This window comes from Dipodomys merriami, unplaced genomic scaffold (genome assembly GCF_024711535.1).
Source record: "Dipodomys merriami isolate MVZ:Mamm:240054 unplaced genomic scaffold, mDipMer1.0.p SCAF_582, whole genome shotgun sequence".
Classification (NCBI taxonomy): Eukaryota; Metazoa; Chordata; class Mammalia; order Rodentia; family Heteromyidae; genus Dipodomys; species Dipodomys merriami.
In genome coordinates this window covers 26759-45208 of record NW_027206160.1, presented here as the reverse complement: position 1 = coordinate 45208, position 18450 = coordinate 26759, and the positions used below count along the sequence as shown (strand labels likewise).

The 18450-nt window shown below is 45.9% G+C and overlaps 1 protein-coding gene across 2 annotated transcripts; it reads right to left on the bottom strand.

Annotated features, from left to right (window-relative positions):
* Positions 1–242: 242 nt before the first annotated feature.
* Positions 243–16896, bottom strand: LOC138813079 (endogenous retrovirus group K member 6 Env polyprotein-like). Of its 2 annotated transcripts, XM_070001322.1 has the most exons (5): positions 16849–16896; positions 13054–13296; positions 12415–12544; positions 5903–5968; positions 243–1516 (listed from the first exon to the last, which is right to left on the bottom strand). In XM_070001322.1, the coding sequence occupies exons 3-5, from the start codon at positions 12456–12458 to the stop codon at positions 382–384; spliced, it is 1245 nt and encodes a 414-aa protein (XP_069857423.1). In that variant the 5' UTR covers positions 12459–12544; positions 13054–13296; positions 16849–16896; the 3' UTR covers positions 243–381. The 2 variants fall into 2 exon arrangements, with proteins under 2 accessions (XP_069857423.1, XP_069857424.1); XM_070001323.1 differs by lacking the exons at positions 5903–5968; positions 12415–12544; positions 13054–13296; positions 16849–16896 and adding an exon at positions 4888–4991.
* Positions 16897–18450: the final 1554 nt, after the last annotated feature.

Below are 18450 nucleotides of genomic sequence, written 5' to 3'. Positions count from 1 at the left end.
GCCTTTAAGTGAGCACAGGGGTCAAGATGACCATAGAGCTTTACTGTGGACTCCCAACATCTCCCCCATCTTTGTTTGAAGAAGCGAACCCACCTGTCTTAGGCTGGGTGGATCACCTTGTCTGCCTTACCCGTCATCGGGAACTTTTTCAGAGCAAAGCTGAAGGCCCTGTCTTAGGTTGGTCAGACTGTCACCCCCTCTTACCCGACTCTGGCTACAGTTTCTCTCTGGGAATTCATTTATATAGAGCTTGATCTTATGTAGCTGTATGGCTAAACTCATAAGAGAGTTTTGCAGTGCACGTATAAGGAAGGCATAGAAAAACTATCAGCAAAAGCATTCCCACGCCAAGCAATGACATTAGCAATCCTTTAACATAAGTCAGGGAAGTGATATAGAGTTGAAATTGTTTAAACAGTTTTTTTTAGCAGTTTTTGCCACTTTAGCGTCCAGAGGTAGGGCTTGTGTAGTACTATGAGCAAGCTGATTAAGATAATGGACAGTTTGTGCATTTTGTGTTAGTGCCACAGCAGCTGCCGCTGAAGAGGCAGCTAACAAAATAAAAGCCAAAACATCAGCTACAAGTAGCCCAACAAATCGATGAGGGCGCATTAGTTTTTTCAATTGTCTTAACACCTGAATGCCAGAATCTTTATACCAAGTTTTAGAAATATTTACAGGAAGCATAACAACAGATGGTTGTCTAACAATAAGTATGGATTCAGTTATGCCGCTATACAAGCAATTAGTAAAAGAACAATTAGAACAGGTGACATTAAAATAATTAGCTCCTATAGAGATATTGAATGGTCTATACATAATGACATGGGGTGGTGATACACAACTCATAATATTTTTTGAAAGGGATGAATTGGGCCAGGTTATGTTGTTGAGTGCAGCCACTAGCATCCAAACATGATGTTGAGGATGCCCATTCATCCACCACAGTCCAAAATTGTACTTATTAGTAAGATTAGCTCCAAACCAGTCCATTAATTGAAATTTAGTTCCAGAAATATTGGTAACAAATGGCTTCACATGCCTGCACCTTATTGGATGAGGCTTTCCTGTAGATACTATTATTTGTGAAGAATTAATGCAATGGGGTATCATATAGGATGGAGTAAAATTTGCATGAACTGGGTAACCAGTTGGTAAAGATGTCATCTGTATATTGTACATTTGATTTTTGTCTGGGATCCAAATTTTATGAGTCATGGATAGCATTATAATACAGCCTGGAATGGAGCCTTTAGAGCTGGTGGTAAAGTAGAATGGAGTTCCAATGTCTGAAGCTGAGGTATCTGCCATCTTGGTGTGCTGGATGAAGTGATCAAGTGCTGTACTGTATACTGATCTATTGACGTGAATGAGAACTTCAATTCCCTCCCAAGTTGTAGGGCGCACAATCGGGGGATCTGGCACGTAAGCCCAATGTGTCAGGGTTTGTGTCATCAGAATGAGCCTCCACAATCCTAACGCAATGCTCAGGCAACCAGAGGGATTCATTTTCTTCCTGCGAAAAAACACAAACATGTCCTCAACCCCATGTTAAAACTGGATCGAGCCCATGCCAATCACCTGTTAAAGGATCCTTCCACTTAACTCGGCCAAAAGCTCTTTGCTCTCTTTTTTTCCCAAAGTCACTGTACTGTGGAAAGTCCATTACAATCTAAACTTAAAAATTTAGTACAAATAAAGCATGAAAAGAATATTAACAGGAGAGAAGGGGTATAATTCCCCCCTTTTAATTCAAAAATTTGGTGTTTTAACAGCCCATTGGCTTGTTTAACAATTTCTTGCTCTTGAGGAATATAGGGAATATCTGTAGAGTGAAAAATCTGGTAAGATTTACAAAAAGTTTGAAAAGCTTGTCCGACATATCTCGGACCATTATCAGTTTTAATATGTTTAGGAAGTCCCATAAAGGCAAAGCAGTGTAGGGAATGAGCAATACCATGTTTGTTAGTCTCCCGGCAAGAGGAGTAGCCATAATAAAATTAGAGTAGTTATATGGTAACATGGACAAAATGAAGCCATCCAAAAGATGGAATCAGGCAGGAGTTTAGTCTACTTTTTCCATGGTGGAGGAGGTCAGGGTAACTATGTCGATTTCCTCCCCGTGACTGTAAGGCTGTAGCAACCGCAGCAACAGCAGGGTCTTTCAGTGTCTCCAAGGGACTGTCACACCTCGTGCTAGGCTGTATATTTCTACACAGACTGGTTAAGGATACAAGTAATACCTAGGCTTGGCAGGCTGTGGCCCCACTAGTTTTTAAGACTATTTAGACAATAGCCCAGGACAAATTATCAAAATGACAAGCTTTTTAACTAGATAGTTCTTTTAATAAGGCTGATTTTCTAGGCAGATGTAGAGGGCTCAGGCCTGTACTACTATTTTCCATGCGTTTTTCTTCTGTCTATTTTGCCACATTTTTTTTATGACTCTGGTCCCTTATTCTAAAAAGGGGATGATGGGTGAAGATTCATCTTCTGTAACTTCTTCAAGCAGACTCAGGGGTGTTGATCCTACTTAGCCAGGATCCTATAACCTTAGTCTATTTTAGAAAGAGGTTACAAGGGTTAGATATCATTAAGAACAATATTTTAACTTTTGACAAATGCACAGACTTTTTCTCCAGCTACAGCAATGTAGCTTGTTTAGCACTCTGGTTTGTAAAAGCATCTTTTTTTTTTTTTTGTCGGTCGTGGGGCCTGAACTCTGGGCCTGGGCACTGTCCCTCAGCTCTTCAGCTCAAGGCTAGTGCTCTACCACTTGAGCCACAGCGCCACTTCCGGCTTTTTTCTTTTTGCTTATGTGGTGCTGAGGAATCGAACCCAGGGCCTTGAGCATGCAAGGCAAGCGCTCTACCACTGAGCCACCTTCCCAGCCCTGTAAAAGCATCTTTAGGAATGTGACCCCTAGTGACCCTAACAATGCCTAAGTCACCCGTGCAGATGTAAATAGACAGATGTTAATAGAAACACACTCTCAAGTTTACAAACGATTTTCTTGAACAGATAAATTTCTTGTAGCTGGTGTTAGCTCAAAAGTTACTGTCAATTAGGGCTTTTGAAACATACAGGGGCTGGGATTTAAACCATCTCACACATTTTATAACTTCACTTTTTAGTACTATCACAGATCACTAATGTTTCTGTCCCTACAAGGTAGACAGTCATGGACATTAGGCATGCTTACAAACTATCTTCCCATGACATTCTGGCTCTGACCAATTTTTGAAGGGCCACACACAAATGACTCTAGGATCTGACATTTTTGCCATCCGAGCAGTGGCTTACTGCCTCTGGATACTCCTCCATAGCTCTTGTCTCACGAATGTCTTCTCTACACTGGGATAAATGCCTCATCTGCATTTCCCTTAGCTGGTTGCTGGACTTGAACTCGGGGCATGAGTGCTATCCCTCAGCTTTACAGCTCAAGGCTCGTGCTCTGTCACTTTGAATCCCAAAGCAATTATTTTGGTAATCCTAATTTTTCCACTTTGAGGCAAATGTTAACAACAATTTTACTTTTAAACTTTATATCCAGAAATCCATTCCTAATTTTTAAGCCTCCTATTAATCTCTTTTATTATTTTATATTTTAGTTTTTAGTTACATTTTTAAAAAATCCTTTAAAATCTTGAGGCCAATTGTCACTCATTGTCTCTTGGATGTTTGTTTTAAAACAGATACACATTAAAACTTTTAAACTCACATGACAATTTTTCCTTAATGCAAGAATTACAATCACCATTACTGTACCAAGAAGGTAAACTTAACACCTTTATGACATTTAAAAACATATCCTAATTGTAGAACATCATTGAAAGCAAGTCACATTATACAAATACATTTTAACCCTCTTTTTAAGTCCAAGGGGCAGTTTTAGCAATACTAATCAGATCATCGCATCACTAATTTTTTTTTACCATCATGTTTCTAGTATTTACCTGTAGAGAAAAAGGACAGAACAAAGTGGGCCACTTGGCCCCTCCTGTGGAATGGGCACACACCTAATCTCACTCTTTAGGGTATGATGAACTGCGTTTGTGCCAACTTGTCCCCTTTCACCATGCGTGGACTCCTCCCATGGCCTGTCCCACCATGTATGACCAGCTGAACTGAACTATGGCCTGTTTACCCCTTACTCCTAAAGCTAGGTCTTTTGTTGGCTTTTACATTTTTTCCTTTTCTTATCTCTTGGTTTTTTGAATGAAAATACATACTTTTAGACAGACAGGACAGTAATGTCTTTGACAGTGTTAAACAAACTTTTACATTTAAACTTTTAATATTTATTCCCAAATTTTAGCCAAGAGAACTAAATTCCAAACAGCCAATGCATTTTGTTAAGCCAGATAACTTGATTACAGTGTAAACAGCCTTATGCATTTTAAAATACCAGATTTTTTAATTTTTTAAGTTAAAGAATCCTTAAAAGGTCATTTAAAACAATGTGAAAATTCTTTAAAATTTTTGGTAATGTCCAAACCTCATAACCTTTTGAATTTTAAACTTAAACTCACCCAATTGTTACAGCATGCTGATAATTCTTATCTTAAACATGTTCACAAACACACACAAAACACACACAGATCTTAAAGCGCACAAAAATCAATCAGTTGTATGAACATTTAAAACTGGTACCAATTCTAAAACAGAACTAGACAAGACAACAACAAAAGGCTGAGTTGGGGACTAATGGGCCCCCAGTTCATCCCTACCTCAGAAAACATAGAACAGAAAACACACCGAAGTAAACAAGACAAACAGTGGCCACAAAGACAAAATCAGGTCTCAGTGAATGGGGCGACATCTCACCACCACTCACAAGTGGGACTCAAATCCACTTACCAGGGGATTCCAACCCCCTCTACTCACCTCCGGAGGATTTTTCTTTTAGATTCCTGCAAACATTGACCCAGGGGCCTTCCAAGGTAGAGGAAAATTGCCAGTCATGTTGCAGAAAGGGAAAGAAGTCCCTAGTGGCCGTCCCCTCAGACTGACAGGTTCTCCCCCATATTCAGACCCCCTGGGTCAAGGCTGGAGGCTAAAGTCTTGCTGGTGTCACTTGTAGGTGGTCAGTGGCATTTTCATCCGGCTGTGAATTCTCCCTGCTGGCCCTTTTAAGTTATTGTTAGATCCTCCAGGTTTTTCACCCCCACCAACCCCCGACTTCTTGATCCAGAGAGGGTGAAGGAGGTAGCTGTGAAGCATAGAAAAGGGGGTCAGTTTAAAGTATAAGTAAAAAAGAAGGAGCTAGAGAGAAACAGATATTGAGCGAGTGTTAGCCAGTCTCCTCTAGGCTCTCACATCAGGATGAATCTGAGAGAAGAAACATTCCAAGAATTCCAGAATACATACACACAAACATTGAGACAAAACACATTTACAGCGTGTGCATTGTAGACTGTCAGACAGAAAGTGTTGGACTACAGATGGGCCCAAATGTCCGCACTAGTGGATAGTTTACCATGATGGGGATCTGGGGGACGGCTCCCATTGGCCCAGTTGCCTGTCTTATAGTGCGTCCACCAATACCTCTTGCCAACCCCAATACAGAACCTGCAGGCTACACAGATACCAGACAATTACAAAGCAGCAATGTTTTAACTTACAGGGCATTTGCATCATAGTGTCCCTGAATGTTTTTTGTTTTTTGTTTTTTGTTTTTTGCTAAGTTTCTAAACTAATGGTTCCTTCCTCCAGGAACCAGGGGTATACTTCCTCAACAAAGTAAAAGAAACATTCTAACTGACTGTCTAACTTTCACTGCTTGAGCATGAAACATACCCTTGAGAGCCTGCACATATAACATGTGGCTGTTACCTTGCCCCATAATTTCTTACTCCCGACTATACTCTCTCCCGCTCTCTATTTCTGGATGTCCTCTTACCTTAGCTGGGTCCTCTGCCATGATCCCAGGTTTTCAGTTCCCTGTTCAGGTGCCACTTGCTGGAGCCTGCCGGCAACAAAAGGGAATCCTGAATTACTTGGCGAGGATGCAGAAAAATAAAGACATAAGACAAAGGATGGGGTCGGGAGGTCTGCAGCTCAAGACTGCGCACCATTTATTTTTAACTTTTCTTAATATATACTATCAGAAGTCAAGAGGTAACATAAGGTTACAATAGTCCAGAAAAACAAGGAAAATTTCAGTAAAAATAGAGTGCAGTAAAAACAAGACAAGGTCAACTGGTAGAAAGTAAAACAAACTCTGCAGACATAGCAAAGCAATCCTGGGCACCTGGTGTTTTTTAAGTAAACCAGTTCCTTGTACTTGCCTTCAAGTGAGCACCAGGGTCAAGATGAACTTTAAACTTTACTGTTGGCTCCCAACACCTCTCTACTACTTTTTCTCTTTCTTTCTCTACTTTTCTCATCTTCGTCTTCATCCTCCTTCTTCTTCAACCCCCTCTTTCTCCTCATTCCCACCCCAGCCACCATGATAACCAGCCCTGTGTGCACCATGTGATCCATAGACTCACCCCAACCCCAGAGATCAGCAGACACAGTCAGACCTGGATCCAGGCCTCTGAGACCAGAGCTAGAAGTGTTCCTTTGCCCTCATTCCTACACGGAGACCAGAGATGTGGGCTTGGAGCTGGGGAGAAGATACTGTTGAAACTGAATTCCCCATGAGGTGCTCAGAGACTCAGAGTCTGTACCGCTTCCTGAGAGATGGAAGGAGGCTCAGGTCTTTGAAGAAAAAGTTATCTCAGAAGTGCCGCGTTCAGGCAGAAAAGCCTGGGCCTGTGTTATATAATTTGAGAAATAAAGGACACGCAAGCCTGGTTCCTGATGGACATACCTGTCATCCTAGCTGCTCGAGGGGCTGGTTCAAAGCCAGCCCAGACAGAAAAGTCTTTGAGAATCTGTCTCTCAAATTACCAGCAACAATTCAGACTGGAGGTATGGCTCAGATGATAGATCGCCAGCTGTGAGCAAGAAAGCCAAGCAAGATTCTTTGTATGCTTCTTTTCATCTCTAGAGTGAATACAAGGCCCTGAGTTCGAGGGAGGGAGGGATGAAGAGGAGGGCGAGAAAAAGGGAGGCCTTGGGTTCAAACAAAAAATGCAATTTGAATTTCTGTTTAATTCAGTTTTTCCCTTTCCACAGCCACCCCTTCATCCTCTCCCTTCCCCTGCCCGCCCTTGCTGCCCACTCTCTTGTTGGTGAAGAGAGGGAGATCTATCCTCATGTCTTTATTTCTTTGTTCCAAAGCCTGGTAGTGATGTGGAGACTCCACATACCCAGGGAGCCCTCCCCCATCTCCTACCTACCCTTTAGCCCTCAGACCTCCCCTCCCTTAATCAAAGTAGCTTCAGGAGTCACACCCAACTCACATCTCCCCAAAGCCAGCCCAGTGAGCCTGCCACCCCACTCCCACCCCAACTCACACCTGAACTCAGACTACCTTTGGGGTCCACGGGCATCTGGGCATCAGAAAATTAGCTGTAATTGCTCTGTACTTAGCAACTTCATCTTCCCGGCGCTCAGCTGGGGCATCGTGTCTGCGATTTCACTCTTAATCAAGAGGCCTTACAGTCTGACTTCAGAGACTAACTTTTAAAGCTCCTCCTGTGTATGAAAATGAAGGATGTCTACTTGCTCCACCATGCAGTAAATCACAGAGGCCTGGCAGAGAACTGAGACTGTATTTCACAAAATGTGAAGGGAAGAGTCTGGCACAGGGAAGGTAGAAAGGGTGGCAGAGTTGAAGGCGAGACTCAAAGCTCCGGTGAATCCTGGGCTGCTGGGGAGGTCAAAGTAAAGAAGATCATAGATCACAGCCAGCAAAGCAAAAAAGCTCCATCTGGTTGAGCAAGCAGGGCATGGCGGCTCACACCTGTCATCCCAGCTCTGCAGACAGCATCAGTAGGACTACAGTCGAGGCTGACCAGGACAAGAATGTGAGGCTCTATCTAAAAAGTAACTAAAGCAAAATGAGCTGAGGGCTCTGGTTTGCATCTGCCTTCCAAAAGTGCATGTGTTGCAGGCTGACTCCCATGGGCCTGTGTCCATGGCCCTTCAAGGTGGGGACATTGAGAAGTGACAAGTGTCCCATGGTGTCATGAGGGTAGGCTATCGATGGTGGCATTTGTGGCTTTATCACAACAGGAAGAAACTGGCACCATGGCACGAGCCTGTATCCCTAGCTACTTCAGAAGAGGAGTTCAGAAGGTTGTAGTACGAGGTCAGCCCAGACATGTTAGTTTGTGAGACCCCATTTCAACCAGTAGCTTGGAGTGGTGGCCTGCCCCTGACATGCGGACACAGTGGAAGCACAATGGCTAGGAGTAGTGGCACGCTTGTGCCATCCCCAGAGGTATGAGACAGAGCAAATAGTAGGACCACAGACCACTCCAGTGCAGGCATGAACAAGACCCCACCTCGAAAATAACCAACCAGCGAGGGGCAGTAATTAAACAACACAGTATATCTAATATGTCTACTAGTTTTCCTTCCTCTTCTTTCAGAGTCTTTTTGATGGTGCTGAAGTTTGAACCGAGGCTTTTTGCTTGCTTCTTGCTGACTGACCAGTGCTCTACCATTTGAGCCATGCCTCCAGCCCAGATGTTTCTTGATTACATTGGAGATGGAGCCTCATGTGCCTGGTCTGGCTTTGAGCCGAAATCTTCCAGATCTCAGCCTCCTGTGTACCTAGAATTATAGTTACGAGCTTCTTGCCCCTGGCTTTTTCTAGATTTTTGAGTAAAGCTCTGTTCTCTTGACCCTAAGGTCATATTCTTCCCCATCTTTTATTCTTCTGTCTCTTCCATCTTTTCCCAAAGCATCAGGAAAAAAGTAGAAGAAAAAGAACAAAGCTTTGGGGCTGGGAATGTGGCTTAATGATAGAGTGCTTTCCTAGCATGCATGAAGTCCTGGGTTTGATTCTTCAGTACCACATAAACAGAAAAAGCCAAAAGTGGTGCTGTGGCTCAAGTGGTATAAAGCTAACCTTAAGCAAAAGAAGCTCAGGGATAGTGTCCAGACCATGAGTTCAAGCCCCAAGACTGGCAAAAAGTAAAGAAAAGAAATTTCCTGCCCAGGCTGGCTTCACACTGCGATCTTCAGATCGCAGCCTTCTGAGTCACTTGGTTTACAGGTGTAAGCCACCAGCACTCAGTAAAAACACTTTAAATATAAACTAACAGACAAGTCGAGTTGTAGATTTACAGCAATGATATTACTAAGCAGCCACAGGTCCCTTGCAGGAACACCAGATGGGCAGGAACCACAGAGCCCAGCACAGCTCTCTCCCACATGGCCTGTGTGGGAGCAGTTCCACTGGTACAAGAGGATGCCCTCCACTCTCACTTGCCAGGGGAACCTGAGCCTGAGGCCCTGGGGGTAGCCAGGGACTCCACATGGAGAGAGAAGGAAAAGGGCAGGTCTGTGCTAATCAAGTGTCCCATCACATCGTGTAAGACCATGTCAAACATGTAACCAGTTATTTTCTCTTGGTTTACCATCAAGTGACCACCAACTCATGCCTCATCTCATGGGGGGGGTGCTCAGGAGCAACTGGACAGGTGGTCTGCCTTGTTCCCGTCCAATGCCACTCTGTGATTCCCCAAATGACCCCCTTGGCAAGGTGCAAGGTGTGTCTGATGAGTTCTTGTGTTCCAGTTCATAACCACAACTCTGTCATCGCCAAGAGTTCCCACTACAGAAAGGACCAGCAGCCCTGGGCCTGGGTCATGAGGCTGCAAGGTCCTCCACACTAAAACTCCCCAAACAATCACATGTCTGCTTTCTTGTAAATTCCCTCTTGTCCAGTCCTGAGAGCCTCAACGACAAGCATGCATCCCAAGCTTCTATTTCCAAAGGGGAGCTGGGAGTGGAAGTCAGTCCACAGTGAGCAACAAGCACCCGGCATAAACCAGCCCTCAGCCGGTGAATATGCCAACAGCCCAGTGGGCTTCTCTACCCAGGCCCAGGTGTGCCACGGTGACTCTGGCCCCATGCCTCTTGTCCCCAGAAGGTGGTGCTCAGATCATCCATAAAGGCAGTGCCTACCTGAACCTCCAAGATCTGAGCTAGTCAGCTGGGAGTCCAGGACAAACTTGCTCTCAAAAGATTCAGTTGGAAGTAATCACATAAGCCAAGTAGTGAAAGAACAAGGCCTGGGATGAGGAAGGTAAGGAAAAGAAAAGGAGGAAGAAAGGGAGGAGAAGTAGGAAGAAAGAGGAAGGGTAGTTGAAGAAAGAAAGGGAAGAAGAGAAGAAGGAGGAGAAAGCAGGAGGAAGAAAAGAGATGTGAAGAGGGGAGAGGAGAAGAGGAGAAGGAGGAGGAGGAGGTGGAGGAAGAGGAGGAGGAGGAGGAGCAGGAGGAGGAAGAGGAGGAGGAGGAGGAGGAGGAACCTTAACAAGCACACTATAAGATAGAGGACAAATGTAGATCTGAGCCAATCTTCCCATGTCTTGATGTTTCAGCCAGTGACCAGAATTTTTGTGAATGTCCCCCAAGCCTCTAAGTGTGAGGAGAGCCACAATTATGCCATGTCCCCTCATCCAGCCATGTAGCCCTGGGTGCTCTCTTTCTCAGAAACCTTGTGACACACTACACACATTGGCAGATCTGTAGAGCACACTGTAGAGCACACCATCTCCACCCTGTCCCCAACCGTCACAGCCTAGAGATCATAGCAAGTCCAATGTGACGCTTCTGCTAGCTCCAGAGTGCCCCCCTCTCGGGCCTGCTCTGAGCCCCCTCCTCTCCTCCACCTCGCCCCTCCCCATACAGCCTCAGGTCCTTGAGCTTGCTCTCACAGACAGTGTGGGTCTGCTTTCCAATGCTGTGACAAGATCTAAGGAATTGAACTCGAAGGAAGAAAGGTTTCTTTGGGCTTGTCTCCATCTGTGGTTGGCTGGAGCTATAGCTTTGAGCTGAGGTAGGCAGCACATGTGGCAGCAGAAACACAAGGTGGAGAAAGGAGAGGGGAATGGGCTGGGAAAAGTTACTCCATTCAAGGTCACATCCCCCACCCTGTGGAGGCATTAATCCATAGATGAAGGTAGCAACCTTGGAATCCAATCCCCTCTCAAGGCCCCACCTCCTGATAGCTCACTCAGCTATGAGGTCATCAGTGGATGAGCCCGTTGCTAGAGCCAGAACCCCATGATCCAATCACCACTCAAGGTCCCGCCTCCTGACAGCCCATTCAGCTATGATATCATCAATGGATGCCCAATGGTGGAGCCAGATACTTCCTGAGGAGATCCAATCACCTCTCAAGGCCCCGCCTCCTGACAGCCCACTCAGCTATGAGGTCATCAGTGGATGAGCCCATTGGTAGAGGCAGAGCCCTCAGGATCCAGTCACTTCTCACTATGGCCACCAGCTGGGGAGCAAGCCTTCAACTCAGGAGCTTTTGGGGATATTTCAAGTACAAACCATACCAGAGGGCATCATTGTTCAAGTACCCCAAAATCCTCCACCCCACCTGGGACCCTCCTACAGTGGGGCACCCTAAATGGAACACAGTGTGCCACTGTGGATAGCTGAACACAGGATCCAGGACTCCCTTACTGGAATGTTACATTTGCATAAAAACAGTCTGAGGCCTTATTATGGTTGTTGACAATCATTGTGTTTGTCTAATTGAGCTTGTAAGAACCAGGAGGTTCCCCCAAATCCTGACCAGCTGCTCTGATGGATTTTAAAGCAGGAGCTCTTCTTGATATTCAATATAAAGAGACCATATTTCCTCTCCAGGGAGACACTAATGACAGAGAAATGTGATTTCCTGCTGCAAACTTACCAATCCTACTCCACCTCCACCAAGCCATGTGTTAAACCCTTGGTCCCAACAGTGCTCTTTCCCCTTCACCACAGTAACTACTTGCAGAAAACATCGTCCTCCATCCAGCTGTTTATATTTTTGCAATATCAATTTGTGATAGTGATTGATATTCAGCTTTGGGTAAGGAGAAAGCACAGAGAACCCCTAGGATAGGAGTGTGGCTCTGTCACAAGTCAGCTCTGTGTTTTCTGCCAGTCACTTGACCTTGACTTGGACCTTCCCTCTCAATGAGAGAGGTTCCTCATCTGTAGACTAGAGATAACAAAAGCACACATTGTGGCTGTGAAATTCAAGGGCAAAGTGCATATAAACTATTTGGCATGGGTGTCATACATCTGGTGGGTGCTCAGCTGACCATTTGGTCCAATTACTTGGTGGTAATTGAAAAGGTGGTCCAATTACTTGGTGGTAATTGAAAAGGGGAAAGGGGACATTATTTCAAAGTATTGAGATCCGTGGCCTGAACCAGGCCCCTCTATCTTGCTTCTCCTCTGACCCTCATTTCCCACTCCGCTAATGCAAGGTAACAGCAACAATATTCTGGAAGTATTGAGTGACTTCTATGACAACCAAATAAAATGTCCAACCATAAAACATACCTTCTTCGGTGGGTTACTTTTATGGCTCCCCACTCAGAGTTCATCTCCTCTGTGTCCTGTACCTTCTATCATAGGTAATGGTGAAATAATTCTTCTCTCGGCTTCATCTCCATGTCCCACCAGTCTGTAACTGAGGAAAAAAGAGTTGCCACATGATGAGAATCAATCTGACTCCATTTTCGGTTCTAGATGATGAATATAAATGATTGGAAAATTAAAAAACCATTAGGCTATTAAAAATAACTTCCAAGAACCATCTCTCAATAAATTATTTTCAGTCTTAAAAAACACACCTGCAAAGAATATAAATGGTAATGCCAAACATCTGAGAAGTCAGTAATCAGATATAATGGTCAATTTCTCTGATATTATTGTCTAATTAAGCAATTTGGCTTTCGTGGAGATTGTATGGAATTGAGTCAGTATAGTCTAAAAGGGATGTAGAACCGATTTCTTTTGAGCTAAAGACAAAAAAAAGTATATTAAAACTTTAGTACAAGGAAGAATAGGTTACAATTTATGTTTTCTGCTCAATTGGCTGCTTTTCCAAAGCATAATTCAAGAGTTAAAAAGAAGCCTGACAGATGAACTGTGAGGGGAGCGGGACTCCATGTAGAGACCCCGACCCTGGGTAGGTACCAGTGCTCTGCATGGAGGACAGGTCTTGAAGCCAATCTCAAGCAGATACCAAAGGGGCCTGACATTCATTCAGAAGTATGGCTGTAACCAGGAGAGGAAAATTGAGACAGACTTCAGTCAGCACCGTGAGCCTCAGAGTGATATAACAGAAATGATTTTAAATAACAGCACTTCCGTTGTCACTTTTCTTTCTTGGATACTTCTCCTTTTGCACCAATGGATTTGTTGCTGCTTCTGCTGCTGCTGTGGAGACAAATACAGGAGACAGAAGTTATTTAAAAGGTACAGAATTTCATCTTAGCTCATGGTTTTGATCCAAGGTTTACCAGTTCGACAACTCTGGGCCTGCACTGAGGCAGAGCATCATGGCAGCACATGAGAACCTGTGCAGGGGGAAGCTGCTCACCTTATGGCCTGGGAGCAGAGAAAGAAAAGGAGGAGGAGCAGGAGGAGGAAGGGGAAAGGGCAGGGAAACAATGAGAGCAATGAAAGCTTTCTCCATCGGCTGGTGGCCCAGGGAGGAGGAGGGAAGAGAAGAAAGGAAACATGTGGTTTAATCCCATTTTGGGTCAGCCATGCTGCTGGCCCCAGGCCAATGAGTTTTACGTCTGACCACATTGAGACAGGTAGAAAGAGGGAGATGAAGAGCTCCAATGGAGACACCACTTGGTGGCTCTCATTTGTGTCAGCTTACAGCAAAATGACTGGGTCCCCCACATGCATAGCCAGAAACTGCAACACTCCCTCTGGCTGGAAAGGACAGTGGGACCACTGGGCCAAGTACAGTTCCCTGCATCCAGGACCTTTAAGGCAGCCTGGAGTGTCCTTCCATGAGGTGTTGGAATGTCTGAGCTAGCTAGCTAGCTGTGTGAGCCTGCAGGAAGGTTACAGCCAGCACCGACAGGTGCTCACTGCTCACTGGCCATTCTGGGGCACCAGCTACACTGGCTTATCCTTGGCCCCATGAAACAAAGACACATGCACTCACCTATTTACACATGAGCAAAGACAGGTACAGAAAGATTCCATATCTGCCTAAGGCTGCAACAACTGGATTTGAACCTGGCTGGATGCCACAAGGAGTGCCTCCTGATAAAGCCACACCTGCTGAAGTTATACCACTGAGGCCCTACCCCTTGCTGAAGCCACACCCCAGCTGAAGCCACACCTCCTGCTGAAGCCACACTCCTAGCTGAAGCCACACCTCCTGCCGAAGCCATACCTACAGCTGAGACCACACCCCCTGCTGAAGCCACACCCCCAGGTGAATCCATACCTCCTGCTGAGGCTATACCTACAGCTGAGGCCACACCTCCTGTTGAAGCCACACCTTCTGCTGAAGCCACACTTCTACTAATGCCACATTATCCACTGAAGCCACGCCTCTAACAAAGGCCATGCCTTTAGCTCATCTTCAAGCCACCCTAGAACTATGTTGCACAACAGTAAGGTTTGTAGAGGAAAGTACAGCAGTTTCTAAAAGTCTTCCACTTTTTATCCAAACTCACAGTGATCTGCGAAAATGAATTACATGATAATTGGGCAGTATGGGTTTTCTGACTGGTAATTGTTGTAATTAATTCAGCCTCGGTGAAATGCAAGGAGTTAAAAAAATGCCTGTATGAGGGAAACACTCATCTTAATACAAATTACTTAACCAAATATGACGTCTTCTAATAAATCCTCCTTATGCGTTGCCAGCTGCATACGCAGCTGTCAGCAGAGCAAGAGCACTGCAAAATTGCTCTACATCTCTCTCTAATTTCCTCTTGGTATGGACAGCTCATTTGGCGATAACCCTTCCCTCTGGGCTTGGAGGCAGTATTTCCCAAGAGGGCTCCATGCAAGGCCCAGGGCCACATGCTGCCTCATCGAAGGTTCTAGAAACATCCACTCTGACAGTAGTTTGGGGAGATCTGCCAGGAGAAACACTGTGCTGGTGTTGGGCAGCCACTGGGTTCAAACCTCTGCTCAGTCGCCCAGGACTGATACTCATTCTGCCAAGGAGGCTCCTGACTTTCAGACATAACCACACAGCCCTCTCCCAGGACCACTGCTGGGATTTAGATTTGCTGTTCCAATGCTATTATCAGGGTCTGAACCAAAGACACCCCCAGAGGCTCATGGGACAAAGGCCTGGTTCTGTACGATAGGATTTTGAGAGCTGACTTAGTCATAAGCTCTCATATTTATCCCTGGGTAACACTCATGATTGGACACTGGAACTGAAGCCCTGTTGGAGGAGGGCACAGTCACTGTGGAGTATCCTCCCAGCGTGGGTCTTTTTCCCAGAAACAACTTGTCTGCCTCTACTTCTTGGCAGCCAGGCAGTGCGCAGCTCAGCTTGGCCCCAACGTAGCCCTCATCACAGGCCCAGAAATGAGATAGTAGAGCTTGCCACCAGCGTCCAATTACAGCCACCCCCTGCTTAGCTGCTTTTTGTCCAAAATTTGATCACAATTGGTGAAAACCCAAAGCCACGATAATCTGCTCAGATATACGGCTAAAACAAAAGGCAAAAAACTTTGTGTATTATTATTATTTTTTTAGCATTTCCTTTCCTCCTGAAGACCACTGTTGGCATTTGAATGGGTGAATGAACTGGTCTTGTTGGCCACACAATCATTGACAAGATGGAAACTTCACCCTATAGAAAAAGTCATGAAAGCAGACAGCACTGGGCATTTGGCACAAGTAGCCTAGCGAGCTCAAAGACCTGAGTTCAAATCCCAGGCCAAAGAAGAAAGGAAGGAGTGAAAGGGAGAGATAGAAAATTTGGTTTTATCACCTCTTTTGCCTTTTCTGTCCATAAATCCGCATTTAGATGACAAAGGTGTCTAGAAACCTTGAATCCAGAAAATCCACCTTTCTGAGAAGAAATCCCCCTGGATTTGGGAGGAGTGCATGAGGCAGTGGTGAGGTACAGGAGTACCGGGTGCTGAGCTCCTGGGCAGGTCAGCGTTCCTGGTCACAACAGGAGATACACCTGCTCTGTCCACCCCAGTGCTAAGGTTGGTGTCTGCAACCTCACTGACTCTTGACAGAGACTCTGGAGGGTGGGGACAAAGGCCGGTCTTCCATGGCAGGGGAGAGGCTAGGACAAGGGAGAGACCTCTCCAGAGGACCCAGCCCAGTACCAGTGAAAAGTGTACATGGCCAGCAAAGGGCCCATCAAAAGGGAGCCGGGATTCCTGAGGCTACACGGCCTGGTCCCTAGTCCCCTTGGCCAGAGTTACCTGAAGAAGCAGAGCCCCTCACCAGTGTGGGATAGGATGGTGAACTGCAGTGACCCCTAGGCCCCAGTGCAAACACAGGACAGTGACCTACAGTGACCCCTAGGCCTCTTGGTGCCCGGAAGCCTTGGCAGGAGGCCAGTCTAGCTCTACTAACTGCACATGAGCAGTCACAGCAAACTTGGGCATGCGCAGTTGCACACCAGGGGCGTAAGTTTCTACCTGTCGATCAAGCTTCCTATCAGTTCACACTCAGTGAGGGACGGTTCACCTGATCCCTACCTGAAAAATCTCAGCCAGGCCCGCGTTCCCTGCAGCCGACTCACTGTCTCTATAATAACCTCTTGAATGTGTTTTTCTCCATCATTTTCCTCACTGCACATAGCAAAGCAGAGCAAGTATGCTAGCCCAAGTCTGTTCTCTCTTTAGAAAGCCAGGAATTCCTTCCTGGGAGCCTCAGGAAGGACCCATCCTCACAACAGCTGCCTCTCATCTCCAGACAAACTAGGAGCACACCACAAACCTCACCCTCCTGCCACCAAGTCAGCAGCTGAGGACTCACCAGATCTGAGCTGGGAGCTCCCTGGCAAGCAGGGAGAGTGGATCAGCGAATTCTTCCCCAGCTGTCTAACTTCCAGCTGACTACAGTTCCCCCACACACACTGGAGTTGTGCGAACACAGCCTGCCTCTGCAGTTGTGGCACACAACAGCACCCAGTGGGCACCAGCTGTCTCCACGGCTTGTGCCAGCCTGGCTGGGGCAGAGAGAATGTGTTTGCCTTCTCTGCCTCCTCCCCCCACCCCGTACCTGGCTACAAGTCACCTCTGTTTCTGATCAAAGATGTTCCAAATTACAGCCTGTCATATCTACAGCACATTAAAAACAAGCTCCTCTCTCTTCCGTATCTATACATTCTCATTCCAATTGTTCGAGAGAGAATGTGCTGGAGTTGCTTCTGCTTCTCTGCATTTGAACATCATCTCTTTTCTCCACATTCCCAAAGGCAGGGTCCTTGGTTAGCATGCTGGTTACCTCTCTCTCCCTGTCTGCACCTACATGATCTAATCTGCCTGGGGCAGGCCGGTTGTTTGGCAATCAAACTTGGTGATCTAACAATTGGAAAGACAGATTAATTAAAGAAGAAAGGATTTTTCTTTCCTCCTTTCTCGCCTTTCAAAGGCTTTTTGAATAAGAATCAACAGAAATCAAAATAAAGGAGTGAGAATACCTCCCCGCCCCTGTCCACCCCCAAGTCCATCCCAGCCCCCCCACAAGAGTGTGCTCTTGACATTCATCTGCTTAGCTTCCATCTGACATCAAAAGTCAGCCCTCAGCCCTGGGGAATCAGAGGGACAGGAAGAACTTTGAATGGGATATTTATAAATTCCTCTGATAACAGCACAAAAGAGAAGCCGGACAGCTTTATTGATTTAAACATTAAAATTACATGTGCTTTTTTCTTCATTTTCCCAGAGGTGATAATGTTTCTTATTTTTAATGTAGATTGAAATCTCAGAGACTTTCCACAAGCTCCTTGTGGTGATTACGAAAGATTAGTGATAACACGTCTAATTAGTGTAGAGAGACATAAAAATCAATGGCAGCAGTGTGGAGAGTTAAATTGATGGACTCAGAGTGTCCAAGCCAAGATGGGCCTGCAGGCTGGGCTTTGCCAGGCCCCAGGCATGCTCCTATCCCCAGGCATTGTGGAGGCCTTCCAGGCTCCCAACAGTCCTTCTACTGCTTGCTGGAAATGCAAGGAAGAACAGAGCCCCGTTCATTGCCAGAAAAACACAAGCCATGCCAGCAAGTGTCCCATGCTCAGAACCACGTGCTAGAGAGACCCAGGTGGTCACCAAGGTCCTCCAGGGGCTGATCCCCCCCACCTTGACCCAGAGGTCAGGAGAGCTAGGGGGATAGAGGAGGCCCAGGGCCTTCTCTGAGAGTGGGGATAGATGTGGACTTGAAAGGCTTGCTCCAAGACAGCTGTGCTCCAACTGTGCCACTTGTGGAAATGGCTGAACCACAAGGGCTATGACACCACTCATGGGGACAGAGCTCTGGCTGGTCCTCAGATGCTCCCCATGGTATCCCTGGGACTTTGGGCCTGCCCAGCCTGAGAGGTGGACGTAAGGTCAACAGCGCCACCGTGTGTCTGTAAAG

Excerpts from the sequence above, each read along its gene's own strand:
- LOC138813079 (XM_070001322.1), bottom strand. The coding sequence starts at position 12,458 with ATGAACTCTGAGTGGGGAGCCATAAAAGTAACCCACCGAAGAAG. Across the intron at positions 5,969-12,414 it reads AAAGTAACCCACCGAAGAAG|GCTCCAGCAAGTGGCACCTG; the intron begins GTATGTTTTATG and ends TGTTGCCGGCAG. Across the intron at positions 1,517-5,902 it reads TGGCAGAGGACCCAGCTAAG|GAAGAAAATGAATCCCTCTG; the intron begins GTAAGAGGACAT and ends GTTTTTTCGCAG.